Source organism: Mya arenaria, chromosome 11, assembly GCF_026914265.1.
Source record: "Mya arenaria isolate MELC-2E11 chromosome 11, ASM2691426v1".
In the NCBI taxonomy this organism is placed as follows: Eukaryota; Metazoa; Mollusca; class Bivalvia; order Myida; family Myidae; genus Mya; species Mya arenaria.
In genome coordinates, this window is record NC_069132.1 from 2882142 (window position 1) to 2910057 (window position 27916).

A 27916-nucleotide genomic window follows, 5' to 3' on the forward strand; every position below is an offset into this window, starting at 1 on the left:
TGTTAAGCACTAGTACAGATAACAGCGATCAGGTTTACCAATTTTCACAATGGACAGTTCCTCTTAACCATTCTCGTTCACCAGAGTGATGATGCTATGCGTACCAGATTTATCACGATTGAACCTCTGATGAATGAGAATGCTCTTAACATGTGGATGTTAATAAGTTCATTCCACAACTTCAGTATAGCTTTGAAATAAAAAAATATGTTAATGGGCACATAACTCTCAAATAACCTGGGAGCAATTGACTAAAAATATGTACATGTAAGCCACTAATACACTTTATGGTGATCATGTTTATAATGTTTCAGAACAGCCTCCCTTAAATTGTAGAAGAAGTTTGGCCCACAAACATGATATCAAGTGAAAATTAAGTTAAATGTTCATAACTGTTAAACAAAGTGGGTGCAACTGATGTGTTTGGCAATAGGAAACATCATTGTGATTATGTGTACCAAGTTTTAATCCTTCTAACGCTGTGGAAGTAGTATTCTCCATAGCTTTTTCTGTATTTACAGTAGAGAGGAATATAAAATATACTTTTAATTTGTTGTTGCTGTTTTGAACTTTTGGTCAAATCAATAGTTTTCTTGAGCCTTGTTACTATATAAAGAGCTTATTGAACATACACTATTGTTGACTAGGAGCCAAGTAAGATGAAACAAGATGATTGTCAAACATTATGCACTAAGCGCCACTTCATCAAAAACATGTGGACAATACAATAGAAAGTTTTACGAATAAAAAATGCAGTGAATTGGTTGCACCAAGTTTCTACGAGGGTGAAGAAAAATATTTCAAACTTCGAACTGCGGTCAAAGTCCTCATGAGACTGTGACCTTGACCTTTGATCAACCGATACCTGCCCCTAACACGAGTCATACTAGTAAAGGGCAGTTTCATTGTCCTAGGTAAAACTGTTCATTTAATTTGAGGACAAAGTTTCAAAAGACTGTTACAAGTGACCTTGACCTTTGATCTGACTTCAAAAACAATAGTGGCCATTTACTGGTCAAGTGCAACCTACCACTGACATTTCATGGTCTCATGTCAAACATTCTCAAGTCATTGTGTGGACAAAACTTTCAGAGGACTGTTGACCATGACCTTTGACAAGTGCAGCCTATCATGTTGAATTTCATTGTCATAGGTCAATCTGTTCTTGAGTTATAGGGACAAGGTTTCCTAAGAATGTTGATGACCTTGACCTTACTTCTAAAACAATTGAGGGATCCTCTGGTCAAGGGCAACCTACCACTGAAGTTTCATTGTCCTAGGTCAAACTGTTCTCGGGTAAGTGAGCAGACAATATTTTGTTAACGACTGTTGGCTGTGACTTGTTTTACAGACCTAAAAACAATTTGGGTCATCTACTTGTCAAGGGCAACCTACCACTACAGCTTCATGGTCCTAGGTCAAACATTTATGAGTTTTTATGCAGACAAGACCTAGTCTACCAACAGATCAACCTACCATCCAACAGATCAAGATTCGTACACCTACATGTATCAGCCCCCCCCCCCCCCCCCTTTTTTTAAGAGGGCATTACAATCTTTAAATTTTTGAAATACTGGTACAGATACAAACAAGTGCCTCTTTTCTGAATACCGTAAAATTTATTACATATAATAAGAAACAAATATTGCACATTGCATGGAATTTCCATGCACTGGTCTAGTGTTTTTTCAACAATGGAACAAATACACAAAAAACAAGTGACATATCTAATATTGATAAAATAAATATTTTAAAATGTAACCTGGTTTTCTATGTCTTTGTTTAAAATACGGTAAACTAACAAAATATTCCTTTAAAAACAACTAGAATAAATCATACATTTCCAGAATTCTAGAATTTGCAGAGCTTTTAAACACAAAGGCAAACATGTGAAGCACAATGATAAAATGTTTTAGTGTATCAAGAAATCTATTTATAGTATTGACAAAATGGCACCAAGGACACATTTAGGACAAGCGAGGGGCATACAGCTCTTCCTACCGTAATATTCCTTTATCACAGATAACGTCTCTGGGAGCCTGAAGCCTCCTACAAATGACTCTATATTCAGTTTCTCTATTTCATTCACAAATGACTGTTTGGTGAAATAGTGGCCACATGTAAAGAAGACAGCTGGAGTGACTTCCCCTTGATCCGTGTCACTCAGCTGCTCACAAAGTCTGTCAAGCTCACTGTGAGTGATGTAGATGTAGTTCCGCGTGTCCCGACCTTTCTCTAGGTTCTGTATGATATCCTGCCACAAGTGGTCGTATGAAAGTCGGTCCCCCTCCAGCATTGACTTCTGAATGGTATCAAATGAGCCACCACCTAGCTGTTTGATAGCAGATAGTGCAGATGAAGACATGAAGCGTGGATCTCCTGTTGATATTTTGTGTAGCACGTTTGATGACAACTTTAAACAGAAGCTCGTGGAAAATTGACAAAGGAATGTTTGCGATGGCTGGTACAAAGTGGGATCTTCACATGTGTCCTTATCAGCATCTGGTTTTCTACCAAGAAAGGAAAACAGTACATTTCAATGGTTCATTAATTTAAAAGCATCATATACTAATTTACCCAAGGTAATCAGACTTCCTTTGATTGGGAAGAAAAATAAAACAACCAAGTTCCATTAGAAAAACTTAAACAAAAAAAGGTTATTTTTGTTTCAAAATAAACAGGCTAATACAAATGTAGCTAAGAGCACACAACTAAAGATAACCACTGATTTATACTTGACTGACACTGAGTTATACATGTAGCACAAGTAAGTCCTCCTGCCAAACATATTGCAATAAATGTAGCTACTAACAATTCATCTTAAGAAGGTATTATAACAGCCAAACTAGTATGTCATTACAACAGTAAAAAGCAGTAATTAGTCATATAGAAAATTTGACGTATTTGATGGAAAATATGATGTAGTTTTCTGTGACAAAGTCAGAATGGCCTTGCCCATAGTAAGACTGTTTTTAAAGATCCATGCTACTTCTAAAGTTGATCAAACATTGGGATGAATAACATATTAAACTGATCATTAAGATACTGATTTTAAGTCCCCTATCTGCTACTTATGTATTCTCTCCATACCTGAACAGGATTGTGGCGAGAATGACGTCAAAGTCGGGGAGGCGGTCGGAGAAGAAAGTCTCCAACATGGGAACCAGCAGGGACTCCATCTGCCAGTGGTAAAGAACCTGAAATACAGGGAACCAGAAATGTGGGGAGGCATATTTCAAATATGGTTACACTCACCATGGTAACAAAAAGTCAATCCTTAACTTTGTCGCATGTTATATTTAAGTCTGTGGTCACCAAGCAATATAAGATGAATTATTGTGGACATAAGACCAGTTATCATGCAATATTCTGTGTCAAAAAATACTTGTTCAAGTATAACTTTTGTATTTGATTAATATTACTTGTTTGACTATGAATATACTTAAAACAACTCTAAACAAGAGGGCCATGATGGCCCTAAAATGCTCACCTAAGCAAAGGGCCACAACTCTGATAAAGTATTAATAAAATTGTTGCAATTTAAGCATACCTTTCCTGAAGACGATGCCTTGTTTTATATTTGTAAAGGGTCATGCAATGAAGCTCCCTGTAAAGTTTAATTGAATTTGGCCTGGTAGTTTCAGAGATGTTTTTTTAAACAAAACAGTAAGTCAGTCATTTTGTTGTTGTTGTTGTTGTTGTTGATCAATCTCTTGTTGTATTTTTGTAGTGGGTCATGCAATGAAGCTTCCTGTAAAGTTTCAGTGAAGTTGGCCCGGAAGTTTCAGAGGAGATGTTTTTTAAAAGCAAAACACGAAGTTGGCCAGATTGTTGTTGTTGATCAATCGTGATCCCTTGCTGTATTTTTGTAGAGGGTCACCCAAGGAAGCTTCCTGTAAAGTTTAATTGAATTTGGACTGGTAGTTTCAGAGGAGATGCTTTTTTTAAAGCAAAACAGTAAGTTGGCCATTTTGTTGATGTTGTTGTTGTTGTTGCTCAATCGTGACCCCTTGTTGTATTTTTGTAGAGGGTCACCCAAGGAAGCTTCCTGTAAAGTTTCATTAAATTTGGACTGGTTGTTTCAGAGGAGATGTTTTTTAAAAGCAAAACAGGAAGTTAGCCATTTTCTTGTTGTTGCTCTAGTTGTTGTTGTTGTTGATCAATCGTGACCCCTTTTGTATTTTCGTAGAGGGTCACCCAAGGAAGCTTCCTGTAAAGTTTCATTGAATTTGGACTGGTAGTTTCAAAAGAGATGCTTTTTAAAGCAAAACAGGAAGTCGGCCATTTTGTTGTTGTTGTTGTTAATCAATCGTGACCCTGTGTTGTATTTTTGTAGAGGGACACCCAAGAAAGCTTCCTGTGAAGTTTCATTGAATTTGGCCAGGTAGTTTCAGAGGAGATGTCTTTTTAAGCAATTGTTGACGGACGGGCAGATGGACGGACGGACAAAGACCGGTCACAATAGCTCACCTTGAGCACTTCGTGCTCTGGTGCGCATAAAACTAGTCTGTAGTTACAAGGTAGATGAGCTGTTTCCAATCCTCATCCAGGCTTGAGATGGCACAGTCCTCCAGCAGGTTGCCATAGTAACCAATCACATGCAGACTCCGAGAGGTAAACTCTTCCACATTCGAGCCATCTTGCTGTTCCCTCAATGCCATCAGGTGAAAACTACATGCCTTCAATGGTATAGATCACTCTTTGTTGAGTCATTAAATAATAGGATAATAATGAACCTCATGCGCTACATAAATATGCTTAACATCAAATGCCAGACATGATGATATTTTGTATGATCAATTTTTGTATGTGTATAGATAACATACATTAAAATTATGTTCTTCAAATGTTACATTCTAACAAACAGAACCATTTTCTTATTTGTTTAGGATCAATTTCAATCGTAATTAAATAGTAAATTACACAGTGTTTTCAATAGGCTATCGCTCAATTAATTCATTTATTGCACAAAAAGATTACATTGAAAAAAGAATATATAGGAATATGGCTACAGAGGTTGATTAGCTATCGATTTTGCCATCATAGTTGATAAGGTATTAATAGTTATTGTTTTACACATTTAACTTACATATCAGAGAGATCCTGATTCCATTGTTATTGGGAGCTTAGCTTGCAATGCTTCTGTTTATCAACACATCATAAAGCAAACTTGACCTTAACAAGAGCAAAGACACGGACACAGAACTACTCTGATATTAACATTCAAAACTGTTAAACCATGAGTAGATAGCTTTACTAATCACATGATAACCCTGGCGAAACAAATGCACACTGACTGTATTAAAGATATATATTTTGGTAAACAAAGTAGGTCATAACTGAGGGCGGTTTGTAATCTGATAGAAGTGTCATATGAGTTACTATGGAAGCAGTGACAAACCTGTGTATAACTATGCTGATCTTTACACAGACTTGCAGCTGTCGCCCAGTCCTTCATTCCAACAGCTTCGTGCAGCAGCTTCTTCAAGTCACACAAGCTTGACAGGCTCTGAAGAGATATACATACAGTATAAACTCAATATGCTAACCAGACAATGAGACAGACACATACAGGCATTTCTTGATTTTTATTACCACCGTAATGCTTATTCAATTTCAGAAACAACAATCCAATTTTCTCTGTATATTCCATGTTCATGACCTAAGCACACAAATCACTTGCAAAGTCAAATATATATCTTATATTTAAAAAAAAGGATAAGGCTGTTTTTGTAGAAAATGAACCTTTTGAAGAATTGGTTTCAAACTATTTTTCAACTGCAATTTGAATGACAGCTCAAACATTAACCTTGCAAATACTAAACAAAACAGCACTTTTAAAAACAAGAGCTGTAAGACAGTGCACTCCACTATTCCCCCACTTTTAAGTTAAGAATTACAAAGTTTTAGTGAAACATGCATGGATCACTATAAAATTAGATGAAATGCAAAACCTTAACCAGAATATCTAAGTCAAATAATAAAGGGGCAAAATTTGTATTATATGCAAGAGTTATCATACCTGAAGTTTCAATACAATACATCAAGTAATTGCTGAGTTATTGACTTACATGAATTTGTCCTTACATGCAAAACCTTAACCAGAACTTCAAAGTCAAATAATAAAGGGTCATAATAAGTATTATATGCAAAAAAAAGTTATCTTTGAGGTATCTACATGCAAAATCCTAACAAAGGAGTGCCATGGACAGCAACCACGACACTAATGCTAGGTAAGAGAAGTATAGTTCTCCTTACTCTTCCAATAGTTGAGCTAAAAATCCAACAAACATTTTTACTCATCTATCTAAATCTAACAGTACGAAACTGGTACTACAGTTTTTGCATATTGACTGGTATGACCATCCTGTCTTACATACTGGGTCCCACATCTTGAGGATTAGAAAACTATATATTGGTTACCTCAATCTAACAATAGAAAACTCATATAACACTATCTGTTCAAAGAATGGTATAGCCACTGGGTAAAAAATTCTGCAGATTGGGTAACTGTAGACTGGTTACCTCAGTCTAACACAAGGAAACTAGTACTACACTACCTTAACAAGAATTGGAATGACCATCCTGTCATACAGACTAGGTCCCACTTCCTGCAGATTTGGCAATTGTAGACTGGTTACCTCCTCATCATCCTCATCCTCTGTCCACTAAAATAAATTTGATCAACATTGACAATAACAGCACGTAATTGACAATAACACCTACATGTAATATTTCTTTTTTGTATTTTTTGACATCCTAATTGCAATTGTATACTTAATTGGCAATATAATACTGTGAAATCATTTATATTCGTTGGCATGAAATTTTGTGGTTTGTCGAAAAATAACAATTTCGTGGGTACTTGAATTCGTGGTTTTTCGTTTTTGAAAAAAAAAATTGAAACTGCAATTGTTCTAGATAGTTTGAATTATCTCCACGCGCTGGCCGTGATTTCCGTTTCCTGCGTCACTCGGTTTATGACACTCGCTAAAGTGGTATGACATGCCAATTAGTGCATATACCCATGTATATCGATTTAATTGGAAGTTAAGGTCATAAAAGAAGATGTACCCTGATCATTAATACAGATAGGCGAAGCCATTGAATGCCAATTAAGAATTATGCAAACTGTGAAAACACTGAGAAGGATATTTGAGTAAACAATCCCTGAAGATTGCTGATGACTACAAATCCATTCACTTTTGAATATCACCTCATTTCAATATTTATTCACACATTTTTGTTTAATAAGTATTTTGAATGCTTTGTTTTGTACATTGTCACGTTGGAAACTCAGTAACCTCCAATGTAATTTTCATGAACAGCTCATGTTTAAGCATGTGCTTCGGTTTTTTGGTTCATAAAACACATAAAAATGATTATAATGATATAATAAATTAACAAAACAATGATAGTAAGATATACAGTGAGACAGATATTTACGCTGTATACTGCGGCCTCTGTAATGAATAAACTAGATTATGTACATAACATGGCAATTGAAAAAGTGAATAAAGGGTTTATATTTCGTGGGATCTTGAATTCGTGGATCACCCAACCCACGAAAACCACGAACATTAATGCCCCATGAACATTAATGATTTCAAAGTATTTAATTTAAAGATAATGTTCTTAGTCATATCAACACTATTCAATATCAAATCACTACTGACGATGGCCTTGAAACCTAAATAATAATCAAGGTATACATGTATGTTCTCTTGTGTGCAATAACTTGATGTTCCCAGTGCTTCATGAGATTTTATACACTCAAAACTCACTGACAAAAGGCTGACATTATCTGTATGGGCCCTGTGTTGCCATGGTGATAGGGAGGATGATGGTGTGTTTGGTACCAGGTTGAGGGGGGCGGGAACCAACATCTCTGTAAGTTCAGACCCTGTGGACTTGCTTCCACCTGTCACGCGAATCACCTTTGTTGTCTGCTTGACATCTCCCGGCTGAAGGCCAAGCTGGCAATGTAACAGACACATTGTTTTATGAAAATTAAACTGATAAGAAAGGATAGTGATATAATCATTGCACTTTTGAAGTTAGAGATGTATTATTTGTTGTTAATAACAATTCATAAAAATAACTAGAACTCCGCGAGTCAGATGTGTCGCCTGAGAAATTATTTACTGTCGACATTATAGCTGTTAGATTGGCATTTTATTCATTTATAGACAATAATGTTGCCATTTAACTTTCAAGTGTAGGTATACCTACGGAATAAGTTTCAGGTTGATACCTCCTATAGTTTACGAGATATGCCACGGACAAAACCTAAGCAAGAAAATTAACAAAGGGCAATAACTCTAAAAATATGGCAGCAAGAGTGACGGTTCTTGTGCACTGCACTTGCCCTCAATGAGATCTATCTAGCTATGAAGTTTCAAGTTGATACCTCTTATATTCTTCAAGATATGCCCCGGACAAAACTTTAAGCATGAAAATTAACAAAGGGCAATAACTTTAAAACTAAGAAAGCAAGGGTTACTGTTATTGTGCACTGCACTTGCCCTCCATGAGATCTATTTACATATGAAGTTTCAAGTTGATAACTCTTATATTCTACAAGATATGCCCCGGACAAAACTTTAAGCATGAAAAATAACAAAGGGCAATAACTCTAAAAATATGGAAGCAAGAGTAACAGTTCTTGTGCACTGCACTTGCCCTCAATTAGATCTATCTACATATGAAATTTCAAGTTGATACCACTAATAGTTTAGGAGATATACCCCGGACAAGCAAAAATGGGACGCGGACGCTGACGCCGCCGACGCCACCGCTGCCGCTGACAAAAGTAACCCCTATATGTCATCTTTTCAGGCGACACAAAAAAAGTATGATAGTATCAATAACATGGAAACAGTTAATTGATTAAAAAATATCTCATAGTCCTCTGGGCAAAGGAGAGTTTCTTCCCTTCCTGTTACATCTGTATTACATCACTTAATGGCAACAGCCTAATATGCTTGCAAAGGAATGTACAAATGTACTAGTAATTCTCACAAAATACACAAATGAAATAGTAATAATGCACTAACTTGGCAGAACTCATTCCGGCCCCAAACAAACAGTTGGCTATCGGTATCCATAGCAATATTAAACTCTCCACCTGCCACGAGGTGTGAGATATGACGATCATTGATTGATGTAACCATCTGGGGAACCATCTGAAATAAAAGGAAAAAAATACAATGTTAACTTGACTGATACGAATAACATACGTCTGCCTGGTTCTGTTTTTCAGTTGACTGGTCAGATTGTTGATACCTTCATGGCCCAGTTAAGGTGTGAACCCTAACGAGGAGAACCTATACTCACATTATCATGCCTTGTGCTGTTTATCAGCTGACGGTCTAGACTGTGACACACACTTTCAATAACCTATACTCACATTATCATGCCAGGTGCTGTTTATTAGCTGACAGACCAAATTGTGACACACCCTTTCAATAACCGAGACTTGTCCTACGGAGAATCTATACTCACATGATCATGCCAGGTGCTGTTTATCAGCTGACAGACCAAATTCTGACACACAGTTTCAATAACCGAGACTTGTCCTACAGAGAACCTATTCTCACATTATCATGCCAGGTGCTGTTTATCAGCTCACTGTCCAGACTGTGACACACACTTTTGATATCAGAGATGTGCCCTACAGGGAATCTATACTCACATTATCATGCCGTATGCTGTTTCTCAGCTGACCGTCCTGACTGACACACACATCAATAACCGAGACTTGTCCTACGGAGTACCTATACTCACATTATCATGCCAGGTGCTGTTTCTCAGCTGACAGTCCAGACTGTGACACACACTTTTAGTATCAGAGACTTATCCTAAAGGGAAATGGTACTTTTTCTGGTGCTGTTTCTCAGATGAATGTCCAGATAATATACCATTGTTCATTTTGATCCACACCTTAATAACAGAGAAACGGGTACTTGCTATATTATGCCTTGTACTGTTTGTTCTTCAGGGAACTGGTACTCATATCATCCTGCCTTGTGCTATTTCTCAGCTGGCTGTCTGGAGTTTGATCCAGACTTTCATAAGGAGAATTTGTTAGACAGGGATCTGGTACTCACGATATCCTGCCTGGTGCCGTTTCCCAGCTGACCGTCTAGGTTGCGACCCCAGGTGTACACTTCCCCATTCTTGGTCAGCAGACATGAGTGGAAACTGCCACACACCACCTGGTTCACATTGTACATGCTTACAGACTGCTTTACATTAAATCCCTCATAGTACGTGCAGTTTGTTTTCTTAATGCAAATATAATATAATTTTGCAAATAAATATTCATAACCTTTATTTACAAATTATTGGTTTTGATGGAAAGCTGTTAACACATGATCAAATTTTTAAAAGCATATTTCATCTCCAACATTATGACATTCAACAGAAGAACCAAAATACCAACAATAATGAATTTTTATCTTGAAATTCAGCATCAATATCATGCCGCTGATAATAAAGAAGGGCATTGATATATATGTCACCTGTTTGATCTTGCCATGCACATACGAGGTGTCAACCCTCTGTGGGCGGAGGTGTGCGTCTGCCTCCTGGAACGCTGGTTTGCCAGCCTGTCGAGCACGCCTTTGTGAGTGGATAAAGTGCCGCAGGCCATGAGGGTGGCTCCCCCACTGGTAAACAGTGTTTTTGGCTGTCACTGCAACCTGAATCACCAATAGATATACATGTTATGTTGGGTCTTTTTCATTCATTTTGTAAACATTAACTACAAATACACTGTGTATCCCTTCGACCCTTTATATTTTATTATTTGTGCCTAATACCTGACATGCTGCTAAAGACATTTACGCACACATATAGTTTAATGTATTTCAACACATTGATATTTTTCAAGGAAAAAAAAAAATGTATATATAAGATGGTAATTCACTACTCACAGAGTGGAAGAACTTGGTTGCCATGGTGATGACCTTGTCTGGTATGAGGGAAACCTTCACAGGTCTGGCATGTTTTACACTGTTTCCTTGTCCTAGTTGCCCAAAAAAGCTGCTACCAAAGACATAAACTTCACCCTAAAATCATTTAATTACATCATACAGGATATACATGTACTGGTTTTGTAAGCAATATTGGGCACTTTTGTATATAATGTGTCTGTATATTTCTTAGCTTGTACAGGATCTCAACAAAAATTGACATGCAATATCCTGAGTACCCTTTTCAACTATATCACTAAAAACACGTGATTGATTTTTGTTTTTTAACTGTTTAAATACTGCCATGTACATTACATACTTAATGATGACATTTTCCCATAAGTAACTTTTCAGACCTGCTGCTAGATTTGAAATATATGTGATGATCAGGTAGAATTTCTCTGCAGGGGTAAATAAAGTGCCTGTATCGATGTTTGTAAAAAGAGCAAAGATCCAGAAATGCTATTATTGGTATTATTTTTATTAAATCAATGCTTTTTGTCCAAAATTGCTTATCAAAAAGTAAAGTATATAAAGTAGGGATGGCAACGAGTACTCGAGTACTCGATCGAACGTCCGAGTACTCGAGTACCAAATCACTACTCGAGTACTCGGAAAAAATAATAAAAAAATCTATAAAAATCACCAAATACACGATTTACAGACAAAATATCAGATCTGCTTAGTTGCCAAGAGGACAATTTACGGTCCCTCTAATCCCCGTTGTGTACACAATTGACCTCAATCGATTAGTTGACAGTTGTTGTGATAGTTGCAAACTGTCAACAAAGGACCCCTATTACAAATTAGCACTGATGTCAATAAGCGAAGTTTTGATAGCGGTACTTTCACCAACACAATTCTATTGTATACCGATTAGAGACCTTTCACTAAACAATGGACGCTAACGAGCAAAAGTGTATCGAGAATTGATTTCTTAATGGGCGTATTTTAACTATTTTTGCAATGATTATCACAATTGATTGGTTGATATTTTAAATGAAGAATTATGAATATCAATGAGGTAAACAACAAATACACAGTACGAAAAACTATCATTTAAAAAAAATAATTTGTAGAGTAAACAACTGAACAACTGAACTTCGTATTGAATTTCGTTTTACTATCTTTATGTATGCTATTAATTTTCGTTCATTGTTATTCCGATTGTTGTTTATTGCTGCAGTGCATACTCGTATAAAATGAAACGAATAAGACAAATTAAAAGCCTATAACAACATTTGTTTTCTTTTTATATCATTTTTTTTGTTAAAATACATAATGAAAGTTTACTTTAAAGGTGAAAATGACAAATAATACGACCAACGCACAATATACGTCATTAATGATACATGTATACACACTCTTGTCTTTGCGAACACATATTCAATTTTTCCGAGTAATCGAGTACCCGAGTACTCGATCGAACGATCGTCCGAGTACTCGAGTATAAATTTTACTACTCGTTGCCATCCCTAATATAAAGTGTTATCACAGGAAATTGCATGCCTTGGTTTATTGTTCTAAGAGTATTTAAAATCAAGAGTTTTATATATTCATGCAACTGGAAAGATTATTAATAATTTCAGTCATACCTTACTGTTAAGAACAAGGGAGTGGCAGTAACCCCCGGCAACTTTAACAATGGTTTGGTTCTCCAGGTCAGACACACACTTGGGAACTAGCTGCTCCTCTGTATCACCATGACCCAGCTGCCCATGCACGCCCCAGCCCCAGCTGTACACTCTGCATGAGAAATAAGGGTTTGCCGGTAACAATGAAAAGTATCAATTCTTTGATTTTTTTTTTAAAAAGGTCACTAATAATTGATGTTGCAGATTAAGATGTCAATATTTCTAGTTGATGTCCATAATTTCCTTATTTTTCTGTTACCACTTGTACACAGAGTTTCATATGTACCGGTATACCTAGCTTGAATACTACTATCCATTATCCCAGATTGCATTTTTCTGGTTCACAGATTTTCTATTGTCATAGACACATGTCATAGACACATGTTTTGTCCAAGAAAAAATAAATTCACATGCATGTTTTCCTAATCGCCTTCTTACCACATATAAAATTTCATAAGTGTAGCAAGATCATGTTAATAAGTGGTATTTTTACTATTTTTGTTGCCACAGCAACCAAAATTCAAGGACAAGCATAATCCCCTACTGGCCCTCTATTTACATGTACCGTAAATGACTGGTTATAAGACGTACGTTTTCCCCTCAAGATTTCGATGTCAAAAAATGCCTGGGTCTTACAAACAGTAACAAGCTTTTGCCATTTTTTTCTGAGGTCGATTTCAGGCCAAAATTGGCTCTTCAGAGAAATAAATGGTGAAAAAACTATTTTGGTTTAGATTTATGTAGAAAGGGATGTCACTCGCGTTATCTTGATCAAGTTTATATGGGTTAAAGCGGCAGTTGAAAATCGGGATACGGTGTATCGTAAAATGTTTATTATTTTAATTTTTCATTATTGTACGAATAAAATTATTCAATATCATTTTGTATGAAATAATAATTAAACATGCATATCAAGAAGCATAACTGTCGAAATATTTTTTGTCAGTGGTATGATAAGGAAAGTCTCTGTCACTGTCAACAAACATGGTGGCCGATATTGGCAGATGAGCCAAAAACAAAACCCAAAACATAAATTGTAAGTTTTTTCTCGAGTTTTTCATGGATTTTTTTGCCTGCGTCTTATAACCCCTATCGTCTTATAACCAGTCATTTATGGTAACATTTATATGTTTTGATATTAGCTAAAGGTTAAGTCAAAGAACGATAGTTTCATCTGCATTAGAAAATTTCATTCAGTTATCAACTTGAAAGTCTTACTTGGCTTCATCAGTGAGTGCGAGACTGTGGTACTGGCCGCAGTCAACAGCTACACAGTGGACACCAGTCAGGGAATCTATCAGCATGGGGCGTGTGTACACATGGGTGGTACCCAACCCCACCTGACCGTACTTGCTCCAACCCCAGCCATACACCTGCAACATTAACATGGGACATGAGTAAAAATGGTTGGTACCCAACCCCACCTTACAATAGTTGCTCCTTCCCCAGCTGGACACATTCAACATGAATAAGGGTCGCATGAATACATGGATGGTACCCTACCCCACACGTGCTTGCTCCAGCCATAAGCCTGAAACATGAACATGAACAAGGAAAATGTGAACACAAGGGTTGTACCCATTCCCCACCTGAGCTTCATCCCAAACTATGCACATGTAACATTGACATCAACATAGGACATGAGTACAAATGGTCAGTACTCAACCCCATCTGACCACACTAGCTTCATCCCAAACCATACACCTGTAACATTGACATCAACATAGCACATGAGTACAAATGGTCAGTACTCAACCCCATCTGACCATACTTGCAGACCACACTTGCTCCATCCCCAACCATACACCTGCAACATTGACATCAACATAGGACATGAGTACAAATAGTCAGTACTCAACCCTATCTGACCACACTTGCTTCATCCCAAATCATACACCTGTAACATTGACATCAACATAGAACATGAGCACAAATGGTCGGTACTCAACCCCATCTGACTATACTTGCAGACCACACTTGCTCCATCCCCAACCATACACCTGCAACATTGACATATGCTTTAGGTATCCTACCCAGACGGAGCACTATTAGGGAAAACCAAAGCAAGTTAACTAAATACCCACTGTAAGAAAGTTCTTGTGTCAAACATATATAATTATTTAGAACTATGAGAACAAGAGCTGGAAATGTCAAACTACATTTACACATCTAGTAAGACCAAATGGTTTTAACTTTTCTGTTCAGATGGATATGTTTTATATTCCATGCCAAGGTCACAGTCATGGTTTTCTGAAAAAACACCAAGGCAGCTTTAATATCTCTGTGGACAATTAAGGAGCACTATTGGTGCAACATGCTGTTGCTAAGACATTTGTTACAGAGGCTAGGTAGAAATTGCTTTTGCAAAACCTCCTTATATCTTGCTTTTTTTCTTAAACATGAGGCTGTTGACTTTCGCTATGAATTTGTCTTAGACTAAGTAAGATCTTAATAGGCAAAGTGGAATCTAAGAAGTTTAGACTTAGACTGTGCATTTGGTATTTGAATGTCAAAATCGGAATTCCAATATTCCATTTTTGTTGGTGAATAATAATATTTTTGCCCAAAACTCTGTTGTTGTGTATACAGTTCGTTTGTCTTGATTTTACAACTATTGTTCCATAATGCCAGAGGTGTGAATGTGATGACAATACACTAAACACGCCTCATATGTCATATAGGGACATATCGTCGGGTACTATAAAAAAATCCCTTATAATTTTACAATATTCGGCTATTTGACAAGTGACATAAAAAAATTCAAGTGTTTTCAGGGCGAAGGCAATTGTGACAGGGGGAGGCTGTAATAAGTACATTCTGACCAGGTTTCATATAGATAAAGTAGAAAATATGGCCTCAACAGTGTTTTAACAATGTTTTTTTGACTTCGTGACCTAGTTTTTGAACTCAGGTTACCCAGTTTCAAACTTGACATAGACTTCATAAACACAAACATTTTGACATAGTTTCATGATGATCAAAGAGAGAATGTAACCTCTACAGTGTTTACAATTTTTTTCTATGATTTGACCTGGTGGCCTGGTTTTTGACCTCTGATTACCCAGTTTCAAACTTTACCAAGATCATCAAGAATAACATTCTGATCAAGTTCCATGAACATATGGTCATAAATGTGGCCTCTAGAGTGTTAACATGTTTTTCCTATTATTTGACCTGGTGTCCTAGTTGTTTACTGCACATGACCCAGATTCGATCTTGGCCTAGAGCTAATCAATATAAACATTCTGACTAAGTTTCATGAACATACAGTCATAAATGTGACCTCTAGAGTGCTAACAAGCTTTTCCTATGATTTGACCTAATGACCTAGTTTTTGACCACACATGACCTGGATTCAAACCTGACTTAAAGATTATTAATATAAACATTCTGACCAACTTTCATGAAGATACAGTTATAAATGTGACCTCTAGAGTGTTAACAAGTTTTTCCTTAACTTTGACCTGGTGACCTAGTTTTTGACTGCACATGACCCAGATTCGAACTTGGCCTAGAGCTAATCAATATAAGCATTCTGACTAAGTTTCATGAAGATACAGTCATAAATGTGACCTCTAGAGTGTTAACAAGCTTTTCCTTCAATTTGACCTGGTGACCTAGTTTTTGACCGCAAATGACCCAGATTCGAACTTCACCTAGTGATTATTAATATTAACATTCTGACCAAGTTTCCTGAAGAAACAGTCATAAATGTGACCTCTATAGTGTTAACAAGCGTTTTTTCCTTTAATTTGACCTGGTGACCTAGATAACCCCAGGTGACCCAATATCTAACTCGTCCAAGATTTTATTGAGGGTAATATTCTGACCAAGTTTCATTAAGATTGTGCCCAAATTGTGACCTCTAGAGTGTTAACAAGCTTTTCCTTCAATTTGACCTGGTGACCTAGTTTTTGACCGCAAATGACCCAGATTCGAACTTCACCTAGTGATTATTAATATTAACATTCTGACCAAGTTTCCTGAAGAAACAGTCATAAATGTGACCTCTATAGTGTTAACAAGCGTTTTTTCCTTTAATTTGACCTGGTGACCTAGATAACCCCAGGTGACCCAATATCTAACACGTCCAAGATTTTATTGAGGGTAATATTCTGACCAAGTTTCATTAAGATTGTGCCCAAATTGTGACCTCTAGAGTGTTAACAGTCAAATGGTTGACGACGGATGACGATGACGACGGACGATGATGACGATGGACGACTACGACAGACACAGGACGATCACAATAGCTCAGGTGAGCTAAAAAATGACACTAAGATAATTTCACTTTATGACTAAATTAAGTATTGGAACAGCCTCCAGGACCCTTAAAGGTAACAGGTATGCTACCCCAGGACCATATTAAAGGTGACAGTGATATATAAAAATATACACAAATATAATAAGAAAAAGAATTCATTAATCCAGCCTACCCCTTGTTGTGTGAGAGCAAGTGTGTGGTTCATCCCACAGGCGACAGAAGTGACCCGGATCTGCAAGGTGGCCAGAGTCCCCACTCTGCCTGGTCCACTTGAAAGTGATGAGGCCTTCTGATCACCATGACCAAGCCTGAGAAAAAGAGACACAAAATCTAAAAATGGGAATTGACATGACTTATTGTACAGTATACATGTGTAACATAGCATATCAATTTTGAAACATAAATGGTCTTGCATATTTTTTTCAATATAGCACAACTTTATCACAGAAAGTCACCTAGATTCTCTCCTGTTTAATTTAAGATCACATTTGTGGCTTCATTAAATAGACATTTTAGATTTTAAAGGTCATAAATATTCTATTTTTATAAATTAAAGTAAATTTACCAGATTCTAGCATACCAAAACTGGACCAAACTGATTGTCTTTTGTAATTCAAATGACACTAAAACATTAAACCAGAAACCTGATGTCCTACCTGCCATTGTTGTTTTTTCCCCACGTGTAGACATCCCCATTCCTTAGAACAGCAGCCCCGTGGGTCTGTCCAGCTCCCACTGGCATTGGTCCACATGAGATCTTCCGGGGACCTTGCAGCTGACTAGACACCTTGATAATGTGAACAAAATGTCCTGCATGAGCCTTTCCTAGGTCACAGTATGGTTTTAGAGCAGTAAAACTAGATAGCAGATCGATAGTTTTTTTTTTCTTTCTGAGCTTGTAAATGAAGTTTCATTTGTTTTATATTGATTGAATTATTTTTTCACCAGAAGGAAAAGAAATACCTTAAATAGGAACATACTGGGCACATGTAAATTAAAGACATAAATAATTTACATGTATGCCCAAAGTTGCATTATTAAACTTCAGTTAATTTTATAAAAGAAAAAGATTTAAAGCGTTTTATTAAAATAAAATAATCAGGAACGTGACATGAAATAAATTTCCATACTAACTAGTGTTTCAAGGTACTCAGGAATATCTGTGAATAGAAAGTCCAGGTTGACTGGTTCGCCAGATTGGGCGCGTTTCTTGTTAAGATGCAGCACAATCATCAAGAAACAGTGGACCAGTCTACCTGCATCCCCACTTCTCACATCCTGAAAACATTTCTTATGTTTTTCAATATTGCATTGGACAAGGACCATCTGCAGGAAGAACATGTCAAAGCATATTTCCAATTTTGTTCAATGCTCTGCTAAATAAAGTTTACATATCTATAAAGATAACAAATCAAGATACTGGTTAAATCAGTCTATAAGTTACTTATGAAGGAATAAATTGCAGTAAATTTCGACAAGAGAAAAAGTGAAGTTGTCAGCATCCCACTGAAGAAGATTTATAACCCTACCCCTTGGTTATATGGTCCTCTGTTTGTTGCAGCATCTCCAAAATCTCCAGAACTGGTGAACGATATAAGAGAACTAGTCCTGTGTCTAGAATGTAGCCTGCGATGAATGAGGCCCCTAATTAGGGGTCTGGAAGGGTCCAGCCCCTCAGCTACTTCCAACAGCTGGCTAGAGTCAAGGTCACTGAGGTTGCCTAGCAACAGGTCCGGATATTGGGAAACAAGTTGAGGGCGCTCACAGAAAATGTGAATAAGATGAGGAGTGGCCAGAAGGTGTAGGAAAGCTCCTAAAAAAGAATTTAAATCTTCTAGATTTTGGAATTTGAAATGTTTTTATATTGTTGCAGTTAATTTCATCTGTCACATAGTTTGGGTAAGTTTAAATAATTTACTTTTCTGACTTGCCATCAATTTTAATGTACATGTATATCTGGAGAACATCTGCCTTGTGTAGCCATATCTAGTCACAGGAACTTTTACACTTAATTATGGTTTAGCTTGTCTGAATAACCTTAGGACTACATGTGTATATCCTAGTGGTTAAGGTGTCTGCCTTTTACCTCAAAGGTCATGTATTCAATCACTACAAGGGGAACTTTCTCTATCCCTTAAAAAAAACATGCAGTACTTATTCTGCTATGGGAAGATTGTGATTAATAGGTGCTTTCAGCAAGCTAATGTAAATCAGTATGAACAAGTTAACTCAAGGCCACCTACCTGCAGCCACCTGAGCGAGGTGACCACCAAACCCTCTGTCCAGTAGACTGGTCAGTGTGGTGTCCGGCAACTGGTAGAGACTGTGGTCAGCCAGGCTCTGCAGGGCCTCAATCACCAAACCTCGGGCCTGGAACATAGGTAGACCAGGATAAACTACAGAACCACAACTAGATGCCAATGTTTGTCTGCTTTTCTTAGTCAATACAAGGGACGTCATTCAAGAAATATTTTAGCCAGAGTTATGGGACTTGCTTCAAATGTGCATAATCAAAATATTTGTACAAACTTCCGTGTTTATTTACTTTTAAAGGTTTTCAAGATTAGACCAACACAAAAGCATTTGGATGCCATGGCAACTGCCAAAGACAACCTGAACCATGAAACCAAGGCTAAGACATTACAGATTATCTTCATCAGCAATATTATATAGTATAAGTTTTTGGTCCTTGGAAACATGACAAAATGATGGTTATTGTTTTTTTGTTATAAAATCAAATTTTAGATGTTCTTTTTCTTCACACAAAACCCCTTGAAAATGATACCAAACTAATTCCAGACACCAGGCATCTAAAATTGGCAAATTTGTGGGTCGGATACCTTAAAAAAGCACTGCACAATACAGTTTGATTACAATATCTTATATGGTATTTGAGTTATTGCTAATGAAAAAGTTTTTGTACACTGTCTAAGACATTGATAACTAAGCCAAGGCTATGACAATATTTTGACTTTTTTTTCTTCAAAACACAGATGAGCTAAAACTTAACAAACAAAATGTACACATACCATTGCAAAGTCGAAGAGAATATCTAACAGACCAGCTTCAGTCAACAGATGGACGGTCAGCTTCTGTACTTCTTCATAGTCTGTGTAGTCTTGAACAAACTTCCTGGTTAATCAAGATAATACAATACTTATTAGCTAATTTTTCAAGTCTTTCAATGACATCACTGTTAACATACTTGCATATCATTTTGACTGTATAAACGGTGACATTTTTTGTAACTGTTTTATCCCATAAAATCATTGCCAGGACCTACCTGAACATTTGGATGATCTCAGTATTATCCTGTTCCAGTGTGAGTCTGTATACTAGCCCATGCAGGCCCAGTTCCACAAGTCTGTGCTGATCTGCCCCACTAATGTCCGACTCATCTTTCCTCAAAAGCTGCTGAATGTAGGGCAATATCTCGTGTATATATCCATACTTGGAAAAACTCGCCACCCGTAGCAATGGACTTCCCTTTGACATGTGAAATAACCTTGTAGCCTGCTTACTTACACCTTGACTGAGCAAGTATTCTGCAGCTCTCTCAAATAGGATATTTAAATCCAAACCAAGGCTTATTCCAAGCTGATCTATCAAGGAGGAGTCTGATTGGTTGATACAAAGTTCTAAAAATAACCTCTCAGGGGATACCCTAGGTCTACACTCATAGACAGTGTTTTCTGTGACAATAATACAGCCATCTATTACAGTGTGAGAGCTTAAAGGAATATCAAGTGCAGACGGCACATTGTCTGCTTGCTTATAGTCAGTGTCCTGAGGGTGTCTTGAAAAGTCATTTTCTAACTTCTCATGCCAGTAAAATGGAAATGATTTTGGAAAAATGGACATCAACTTCTCATCTGCAGAAAATTCAAATTGTTGTAGAACTGACTCTTTGTTAAATTCCTGAAAGAGAACAATATAATACTAAGCCCTTGAGTCAAGCTTATTTATGTAGCAAATGGTATAACAGATTATAACACTGAATTATAACACTTGGAACAACAGCATGTGTATGTAATACATATATATAGCTGTATTGGCACCAGCCTTTTCAGACATAAAATTGCATTTAGATAAAGTGCAAATTAAAGTGCAAATTTACGAACATTTTTATTTCAATAACTGGTGTATGTACATTTGTACATATTCATGTACCTCATAATTGTCTGAAGAAATCTCAGCCCGCTGATTGGACAATACAAGGAGTTTCTGGTTCCCGGCTAACTTGCTTGCCACAAATGTGACCCTATCTGTTAGTGTGGTAAACAGGGAACCAACAGGTAACTGATACACAAACAGGGGGTTGTGATGCAGGTCACTCGCATACACCTAATAAACAGACATTAAAACTTTTTTTTCAATTTCAATCATATAATGTATAATAATTTCCTTCCTTACATAAATATTCAGAATATAACAATTGAAGTTAAAAAATCCTTTACACTCAATGCCAAAATGTACAGGTTATTATAAAATATTTACTGCTTACATATACCGGTAGCTTTATTCATATTTTCATTGCAGTATTTCAATGTGTGGTATTGTAAAATTTAATCAAATTTATATTTTAATATCAAGAGTCTTATATGAGTTGTTAATACCTCATAAGTGGAATTTTTGGTACAGTAAGCAGTAACAAGGTGCCTGCCCCTTGCATACTGAGAGGTCAAGGTCACAGAACGGGCAAACTGGGACAGCAACTCTGGTGGGTATCTTTCCTCCTGGTTCTCAACTGTGACAAAAAAAAGAAGACAATATGGGGCCTTCTTATCAAACTTTGTTATGTACAAACACTTCTTCAACAGATCATTCCAATTAGTTGTACTTTATTATTATTTACTTTGAAATAAAATGTTTGCGCAAGACATGGTTAGTTTGAATTTCAAATTAACACTTTCAATACAATATGTAACCTTCACACAATCTTTCAGTAAAAATTATTGATCTTAAGGTAGTTAGTTGTATGCTAAAGAAGAAGAGCGCCCCTGCTATGAGTATTTTGAATTGATGATAAAAAAGTGACCAGGCACTTGCTCCTAGCATATTGAGGGGTCAAGGTCATACAGCAACTATTAGATGAAAATAAAAATAAAAATGGTCACCTTGATCAGACAAAAATATCGCAGTACAAGTGTGACCTTGACCTTTGGCCCAATGACCCCCAAAAACAATAGAGGTCATCTACTGGTCAGGCCCAACCTCCAAGTCAAGGATGAGGGCCATGGGTGCAGGCGTTGTTGAGTTATCACTCGGACAACCTTTTACCATTCAAGGTCACTGTGACCTTGACCTTTGGCCCGATGTCTCAAACTACATCATAACCAATTATAACAATGAAATATTTATACAAAATAATGAACACTTGGACACATTGTTCTCTCTCATCTTTCTTACCATGTCTATCGAGTATGCTCCGTAGAGGGAGAGACTTGCCATCAATGTTATCATACCCCAATTCAAGCGCCACCTCTGATTCCATGGTATTGACAAGTGGCCACTTCTTCTCCAGCAACAGCTTCCACTGTTTCCCTGTTTTACCTGTCACCTTAACACAGAGTGATTGTTTAATTGTCTAAAAAACAATAAATGTTATAAAATACAGTAGATAAAATGTTAACGTTAGAATGCACCTACAATGCACTTGATAAAATATTATCCTCCGCTCAACATCGATAAAAACTAGACACAGGGTAAATACAGGAATTTTTAATATAATCTGGATATCTAATGCACCAGTCAATTGTAAACATGGCCCCCCCAGGTCCAGGGGTATACCGGGGATAGCCGGGGAAATAGGCCGTGTTTTTACCTTTCAGGTGGCCCCACAGTGCCGGGTGAATGTGGTGGTTTTGTCTTCGCTTTAAATATAGCAGGGAATGGGCCTTACCTAGGGTAACTGGGGTGCGGGGGCATTTGGCAGGGATTTTAGCCGGGGTTGGCTGGACCGAAAGTCAAAGTCCCCGTATTCCCCAGACCTGGGGGGCCGTGGTTACAATTGACTGGTGCATAAGTACGTAGATAATATTCAAGACATTCCCAGACTAAAAAGTTATTTTTTCAAAGCTTCAACAAGTTGCCTTAATTACCAACCACCTGTACAGAGAGAGTGCACATTACAGTACAAGTTACAGTTCAAGTGAGCTAAGTGCCCAAGTTGCATACCTCAACAAGTAATAAAGCCAAACTGACAGGACTTGTTTCACATCTGAGTACAGGAAATTGATATTGTGAACATGTGTCATGTGTAATGTATGTCATGTGTATCATTGATGTCATGTGCATCATGTGTGTAATGTATAATGTGTGTCATGTTAGTTATGAGTATCACCTAAATCATGTGTGTCATGTATGTTATGTGTATCATAAGTATCAAGTGTGTCATGTGCATAATGTGTGTCATGTTTATCGTGTGTATAATGTGTCACATGTACCATGTGTGTCATGTGTATAATGTGTGCCATGTGTATAATGTGTGTCATGTGTATAATGTGTGCCATAAGTATAATGTGTGCCATGTGTATAATGGGTGTCGTGTTTGGCATGTGTATCATGTGTACAATAAGTATCATGTGCACCATGTGCGTCATGTGTGTCATGTGTATCATATGTGCCATGTGTATCCTGTGTGCCATATGTACCGTGTAAGTCATATGTACCATGTAAGTCATGTGTATCATGTAAGTCATGTGTGTCATGTGTATTTTGTGTGCCATATGTACTATGTAAGTCATGTGTAATTTGTGTATCATATGTACCATGTAAGTCATATGTACCATGTAAGTCATGTGTGTCATGTGTATTTTGTGTGCCATATGTACCATGTAAGTCATATGTACCATGTAAGTCATGTGCTTCATGTGTATTTTGTGTATCATATGTACCATGTAAGTCATGTGTACCATGTAAGTCAGGTGTATCATGTGTATTTTGTGTGCCATATGTACTATGTAAGTCATATGTACCATGTAAGTCAGGTGTATCATGTGTATTTTGTGTATCATATGTACCATGTAAGTCATGTGTACCATGTAAGTCAGGTGTATCATGTGTATTTTGTGTATCATATGTACCATGTAAGTCATATGTACCATGTAAGTCAGGTGTATCATGTGTATTTTGTGTATCATATGTACCATGTAAGTCATATGTACCATGTAAGTCAGGTGTATCATGTGTATTTTGTGTGCCATATGTACTATGTAAGTCATGTGTATCCTGTAAGTCATGTGTTTCCTGTAAGTCATGTGTATCCTGTAAGTCATGTGTATCATGTAAGTCAGGTGTATCATGTGTATTTTGTGTGCCATATGTACTATGTAAGTCATATGTACCATGTAAGTCAGGTGTATCATGTGTATTTTGTGTATCATATGTACCATGTAAGTCATGTGTACCATGTAAGTCAGGTGTATCATGTGTATTTTGTGTATCATATGTACCATGTAAGTCATATGTACCATGTAAGTCAGGTGTATCATGTGTATTTTGTGTGCCATATGTACTATGTAAGTCATGTGTATCCTGTAAGTCATGTGTTTCCTGTAAGTCATGTGTATCCTGTAAGTCATGTGTACCATGTAAGTCAGGTGTATCATGTGTATTTTGTGTGCCATATGTACTATGTAAGTCATATGTACCATGTAAGTCAGGTGTATCATGTGTATTTTGTGTGCCATATGTACTATGTAAGTCATATGTACCATGTAAGTCATGTGTATCCTGTAAGTCATGTGTATCCTGTGTATTTTGTGTATCAAATGTACCATGTAAGTCATATGTACCATTTAAGTCATGTGTATCATGTAAGTCATGTGTATCATATGTATCATGTAAGTCATGTGTATCCTGTAAGTCATGTGTATCATATGTATCATGTAAGTCATGTGTATCCTGTAAGTCATGTGTATCATATGTACCATGTAAGTCATGTGTATCATGTAAGTCATGTGTATCATATGTATCATTTAAGTCATGTGTATCATGTAAGTCATGTGTATCATATGTATCATGTAAGTCATGTGTATCCTGTAAGTCATGTGTATCATATGTACCATGTAAGTCATGTGTATCATGTAAGTCATGTGTATCATATGTACCATGTAAGTCATGTGTATCATGTGAGTCATGTGTATCATATGTACCATGTAAGTCATGTGTATCATATGTACCATGTAAGTCATGTGTATCATGTGAGTCATGTGTATCATATGTACCATGTAAGTCATGTGTATCATGTAAGTCATGTGTATCATATGTACCATGTAAGTCATGTGTATCATGTGAGTCATGTGTATCATATGTACCATGTAAGTCATGTGTATCATGTAAGTCATGTGTATTTTGTGTATCATATGTACCATGTAAGTCATGTGTATTTTGTGTATCATATGTACCATGTTAGTCATGTGTATCCTGTGTATTTTGTGTATCATATTTACCTTGCCTATCATGTGTGTCATGTGTATCATGTGTATAATGTGTGTCATGTGTATCATGTGTATAATGTGTGCCATGTGTATCATGTGTATAATGTGTGCCATGTGTATCATATATCAGGCTTATCTGTTTAATAGTTTAATTTAGTATTTAACTTAGTATGATGAACAAAATTCACATGACAATAACAAAGACGACAACAATCCTGATCTATGCAAAACCTCATTTATTTTTCTGTGAAAAATTAACAAGCTAGAATACAAGTAGCTTTTACAAGTAATGACCCACCAGAAGGCTCGTGAGAGTCTGTTGGTCATCTTGCACAAGCTCTGTACTGCGGATATGTTCATCCACGACCCGCTCCGCCACCTGACAGCCACGCTCCAAGTCCACATATAACAGTTCACCAACCTGCAGCCAATTGGTAAACATTTAGTAAATAGGTCAAAGTTCAGTCAGCATCTAATAGTCGATCACAAACACTTTTTTTAAGATTTAAATTCTATTTTTAACAGAAAGAATTCAAATCTTACAAAAACATTTTCTTTGAAAACATTTCTTAATTATAGTATTACACTTCTGCAAAGCCAAAACAGCTTTGAACTTATTTTTAAGACAAGACTTAAAGCTTCTATTCTCTTTGGGAGTCCATGTTGAAAATATTGATGCACCAGTGCCTCATTCTATGCTTTGTCAGCAAAGGCTTAAAATATTAAAATTAGTCATCTTACAAAGAACACTAAATAAGTAAAACATTTTTTTCTAGGCATTTTTGTTGTCATGATGTTATTGGAGGACATTGTCTTTTGCTAAAGGGAAAACTAATGTATCCAAAGAACATTCACATTCTCTAATATTGTTTACCGTTGTAGCAACAATGGCGATGTGCCTGCCATCCAGAGTCTGCCACCAGACACAGTGGGTGGGGAGGGCCCGTGGGGTGAGGCAAGTTACAATGGTGACATCATCTACTGACCACTGGTGGTTCACCTGAACACTTGGGTCCTGAATTATATAAATAATGTAATGTCATACATTACTTGCAGATTAAGTAACAGTACTTACAAAAAATATCTATGTTATAGGTTAAGAAATTTCTCATCATGTATAGCTACTTTTTTCTGCTTGAATGCTTAACTGCAGCATGCTTAGAACTTTAAACATTTTGTTCATTTTTCAGCACATGTCTTAATTCAGTCTTTAAGTTTAAGGCATATTCTCCTTCTGGTGGATTTGTGGACCTGGTTAAACCATATCCGGGAATATTATAGGTTTTGCCAAATTTTCTCACACCATTTTATGACTCTTTTTGAAAAATGCCAACTTTTGACTTAAAGCCCTGTTTGTTTTTCTCTTCATTTACATTCTATCTCTCTTGTGTTGCTCAGGGATAATCTAAAGGATAATCAGCCATTATTGTTGTTTATTTTTGGCGTGGATCAAGCTCTTGCCAATTATAAAATTATAAAAAAATCCTCCAACACATCCACCAAGATCGTATTAAGATATACTTACCAGCATAGGCAGTGCTGGGATAATGAACAAGTTTCCATTTTCTGTAAGCACTAGTAGCCATGTGACTGTAGGATCGAAGCACATTGACCTGATTGGATGGTCTGGTGGCCATGGCAACTGCTTAACCAATGGTTGGCTCCCAGAGTTGCAGTGTCTTAGAATGATAAAGCCTGAAATAAGAACAAATATTGTTATTAAGAAAAATGATGAAATTGTCCAAAAGGCAAGGGTGAATATGTGGTTAAGATCATGGTCCTGATTGTATGGCATTATCCACTGAAATTATCAAGGTGAATTTAGTGAAGTTTTGACAAATTAATGGGCTGTAACTCTAAAAAAATCATGCAAACTGCTTGTGTATCAAAATAAATGAGATATAGTCCCCATTACCATTGTCACCCAATTTGCAAAGCATTGGATAAGAAATGCTAGCTTATGAGAGGTCAGTCAAAGTGCATTTGGTCAAATCCCCAGAGTGAATAGTATGATCTAGCTGTTGATCAAACTTGTAAGATATTATGACGTTGAACACTGTAACCCTTTATTTGAACCAAGCAGTATTAAAGAATAACAAGATATTTGTCACTGGAACATGACATATTTCCATAACAGAGCTTTGCCAAACTGGTAGCTATTTCGCTTATATGCTTTAATTGGTATATCAAATATAAAATTTGAGCTTTTCTAATCCAGTATTTACCAAACTTAGTTACAAACATTTTTGAGCATAATGTAATTCATTCAAATATAATTATCATATAACAAAAAAAAGCAATTTCTAAAAATTCCCTTGAAGAACATTAGAATTAATTATCTAAGAATATAGAATAATGATGGTAGAATTGATAACTGAATCAAAGATTAAGCATTTGTAATCCTATATGAACTGTAAAGTGAGTATAATTATGTTATATATTTGACTTAAAATAAAACATTATTTTTAAGGCTAATTTGAGATCAAAGAAATTTCTATTACATAAAAGCAAATATGTTATGCAATTGAAGACAAAAGTGTTAGTTATCTACAAAATAACGACAATTATTACCTCACACCTAGAAAGCCAACTGTTTAATAA

The 27916-nt window shown here is 36.5% G+C and overlaps 1 protein-coding gene across 1 annotated transcript in view; it reads right to left on the reverse strand.

Moving 5' to 3' along the window:
• Positions 1 to 1599: 1599 nt before the first annotated feature.
• LOC128208770 (uncharacterized) overlaps positions 1600 to 27916 on the reverse strand; it is a 38994-nt gene continuing 12677 nt past the window's right edge. The window contains exons 2-26 of the mRNA XM_052912355.1: positions 26841 to 27010; positions 26190 to 26330; positions 25614 to 25736; positions 22284 to 22434; positions 21491 to 21621; positions 21045 to 21218; positions 20158 to 20792; positions 19904 to 20006; positions 19118 to 19244; positions 18404 to 18687; positions 18009 to 18152; positions 17531 to 17661; positions 17047 to 17182; positions 13829 to 13983; positions 12572 to 12722; positions 10938 to 11072; positions 10524 to 10703; positions 10110 to 10217; positions 9057 to 9185; positions 7785 to 7976; positions 6561 to 6668; positions 5402 to 5509; positions 4518 to 4679; positions 3091 to 3197; positions 1600 to 2510 (exon numbers count right to left, since the gene is read on the reverse strand). Coding sequence (XP_052768315.1) covers positions 1934 to 2510; positions 3091 to 3197; positions 4518 to 4679; positions 5402 to 5509; positions 6561 to 6668; positions 7785 to 7976; positions 9057 to 9185; positions 10110 to 10217; positions 10524 to 10703; positions 10938 to 11072; positions 12572 to 12722; positions 13829 to 13983; positions 17047 to 17182; positions 17531 to 17661; positions 18009 to 18152; positions 18404 to 18687; positions 19118 to 19244; positions 19904 to 20006; positions 20158 to 20792; positions 21045 to 21218; positions 21491 to 21621; positions 22284 to 22434; positions 25614 to 25736; positions 26190 to 26330; positions 26841 to 27010 — 4562 coding nt within the window. The 3' untranslated portion in view covers positions 1600 to 1933. The remainder of the gene's footprint in view (positions 2511 to 3090; positions 3198 to 4517; positions 4680 to 5401; positions 5510 to 6560; positions 6669 to 7784; positions 7977 to 9056; positions 9186 to 10109; positions 10218 to 10523; positions 10704 to 10937; positions 11073 to 12571; positions 12723 to 13828; positions 13984 to 17046; positions 17183 to 17530; positions 17662 to 18008; positions 18153 to 18403; positions 18688 to 19117; positions 19245 to 19903; positions 20007 to 20157; positions 20793 to 21044; positions 21219 to 21490; positions 21622 to 22283; positions 22435 to 25613; positions 25737 to 26189; positions 26331 to 26840; positions 27011 to 27916) is intronic.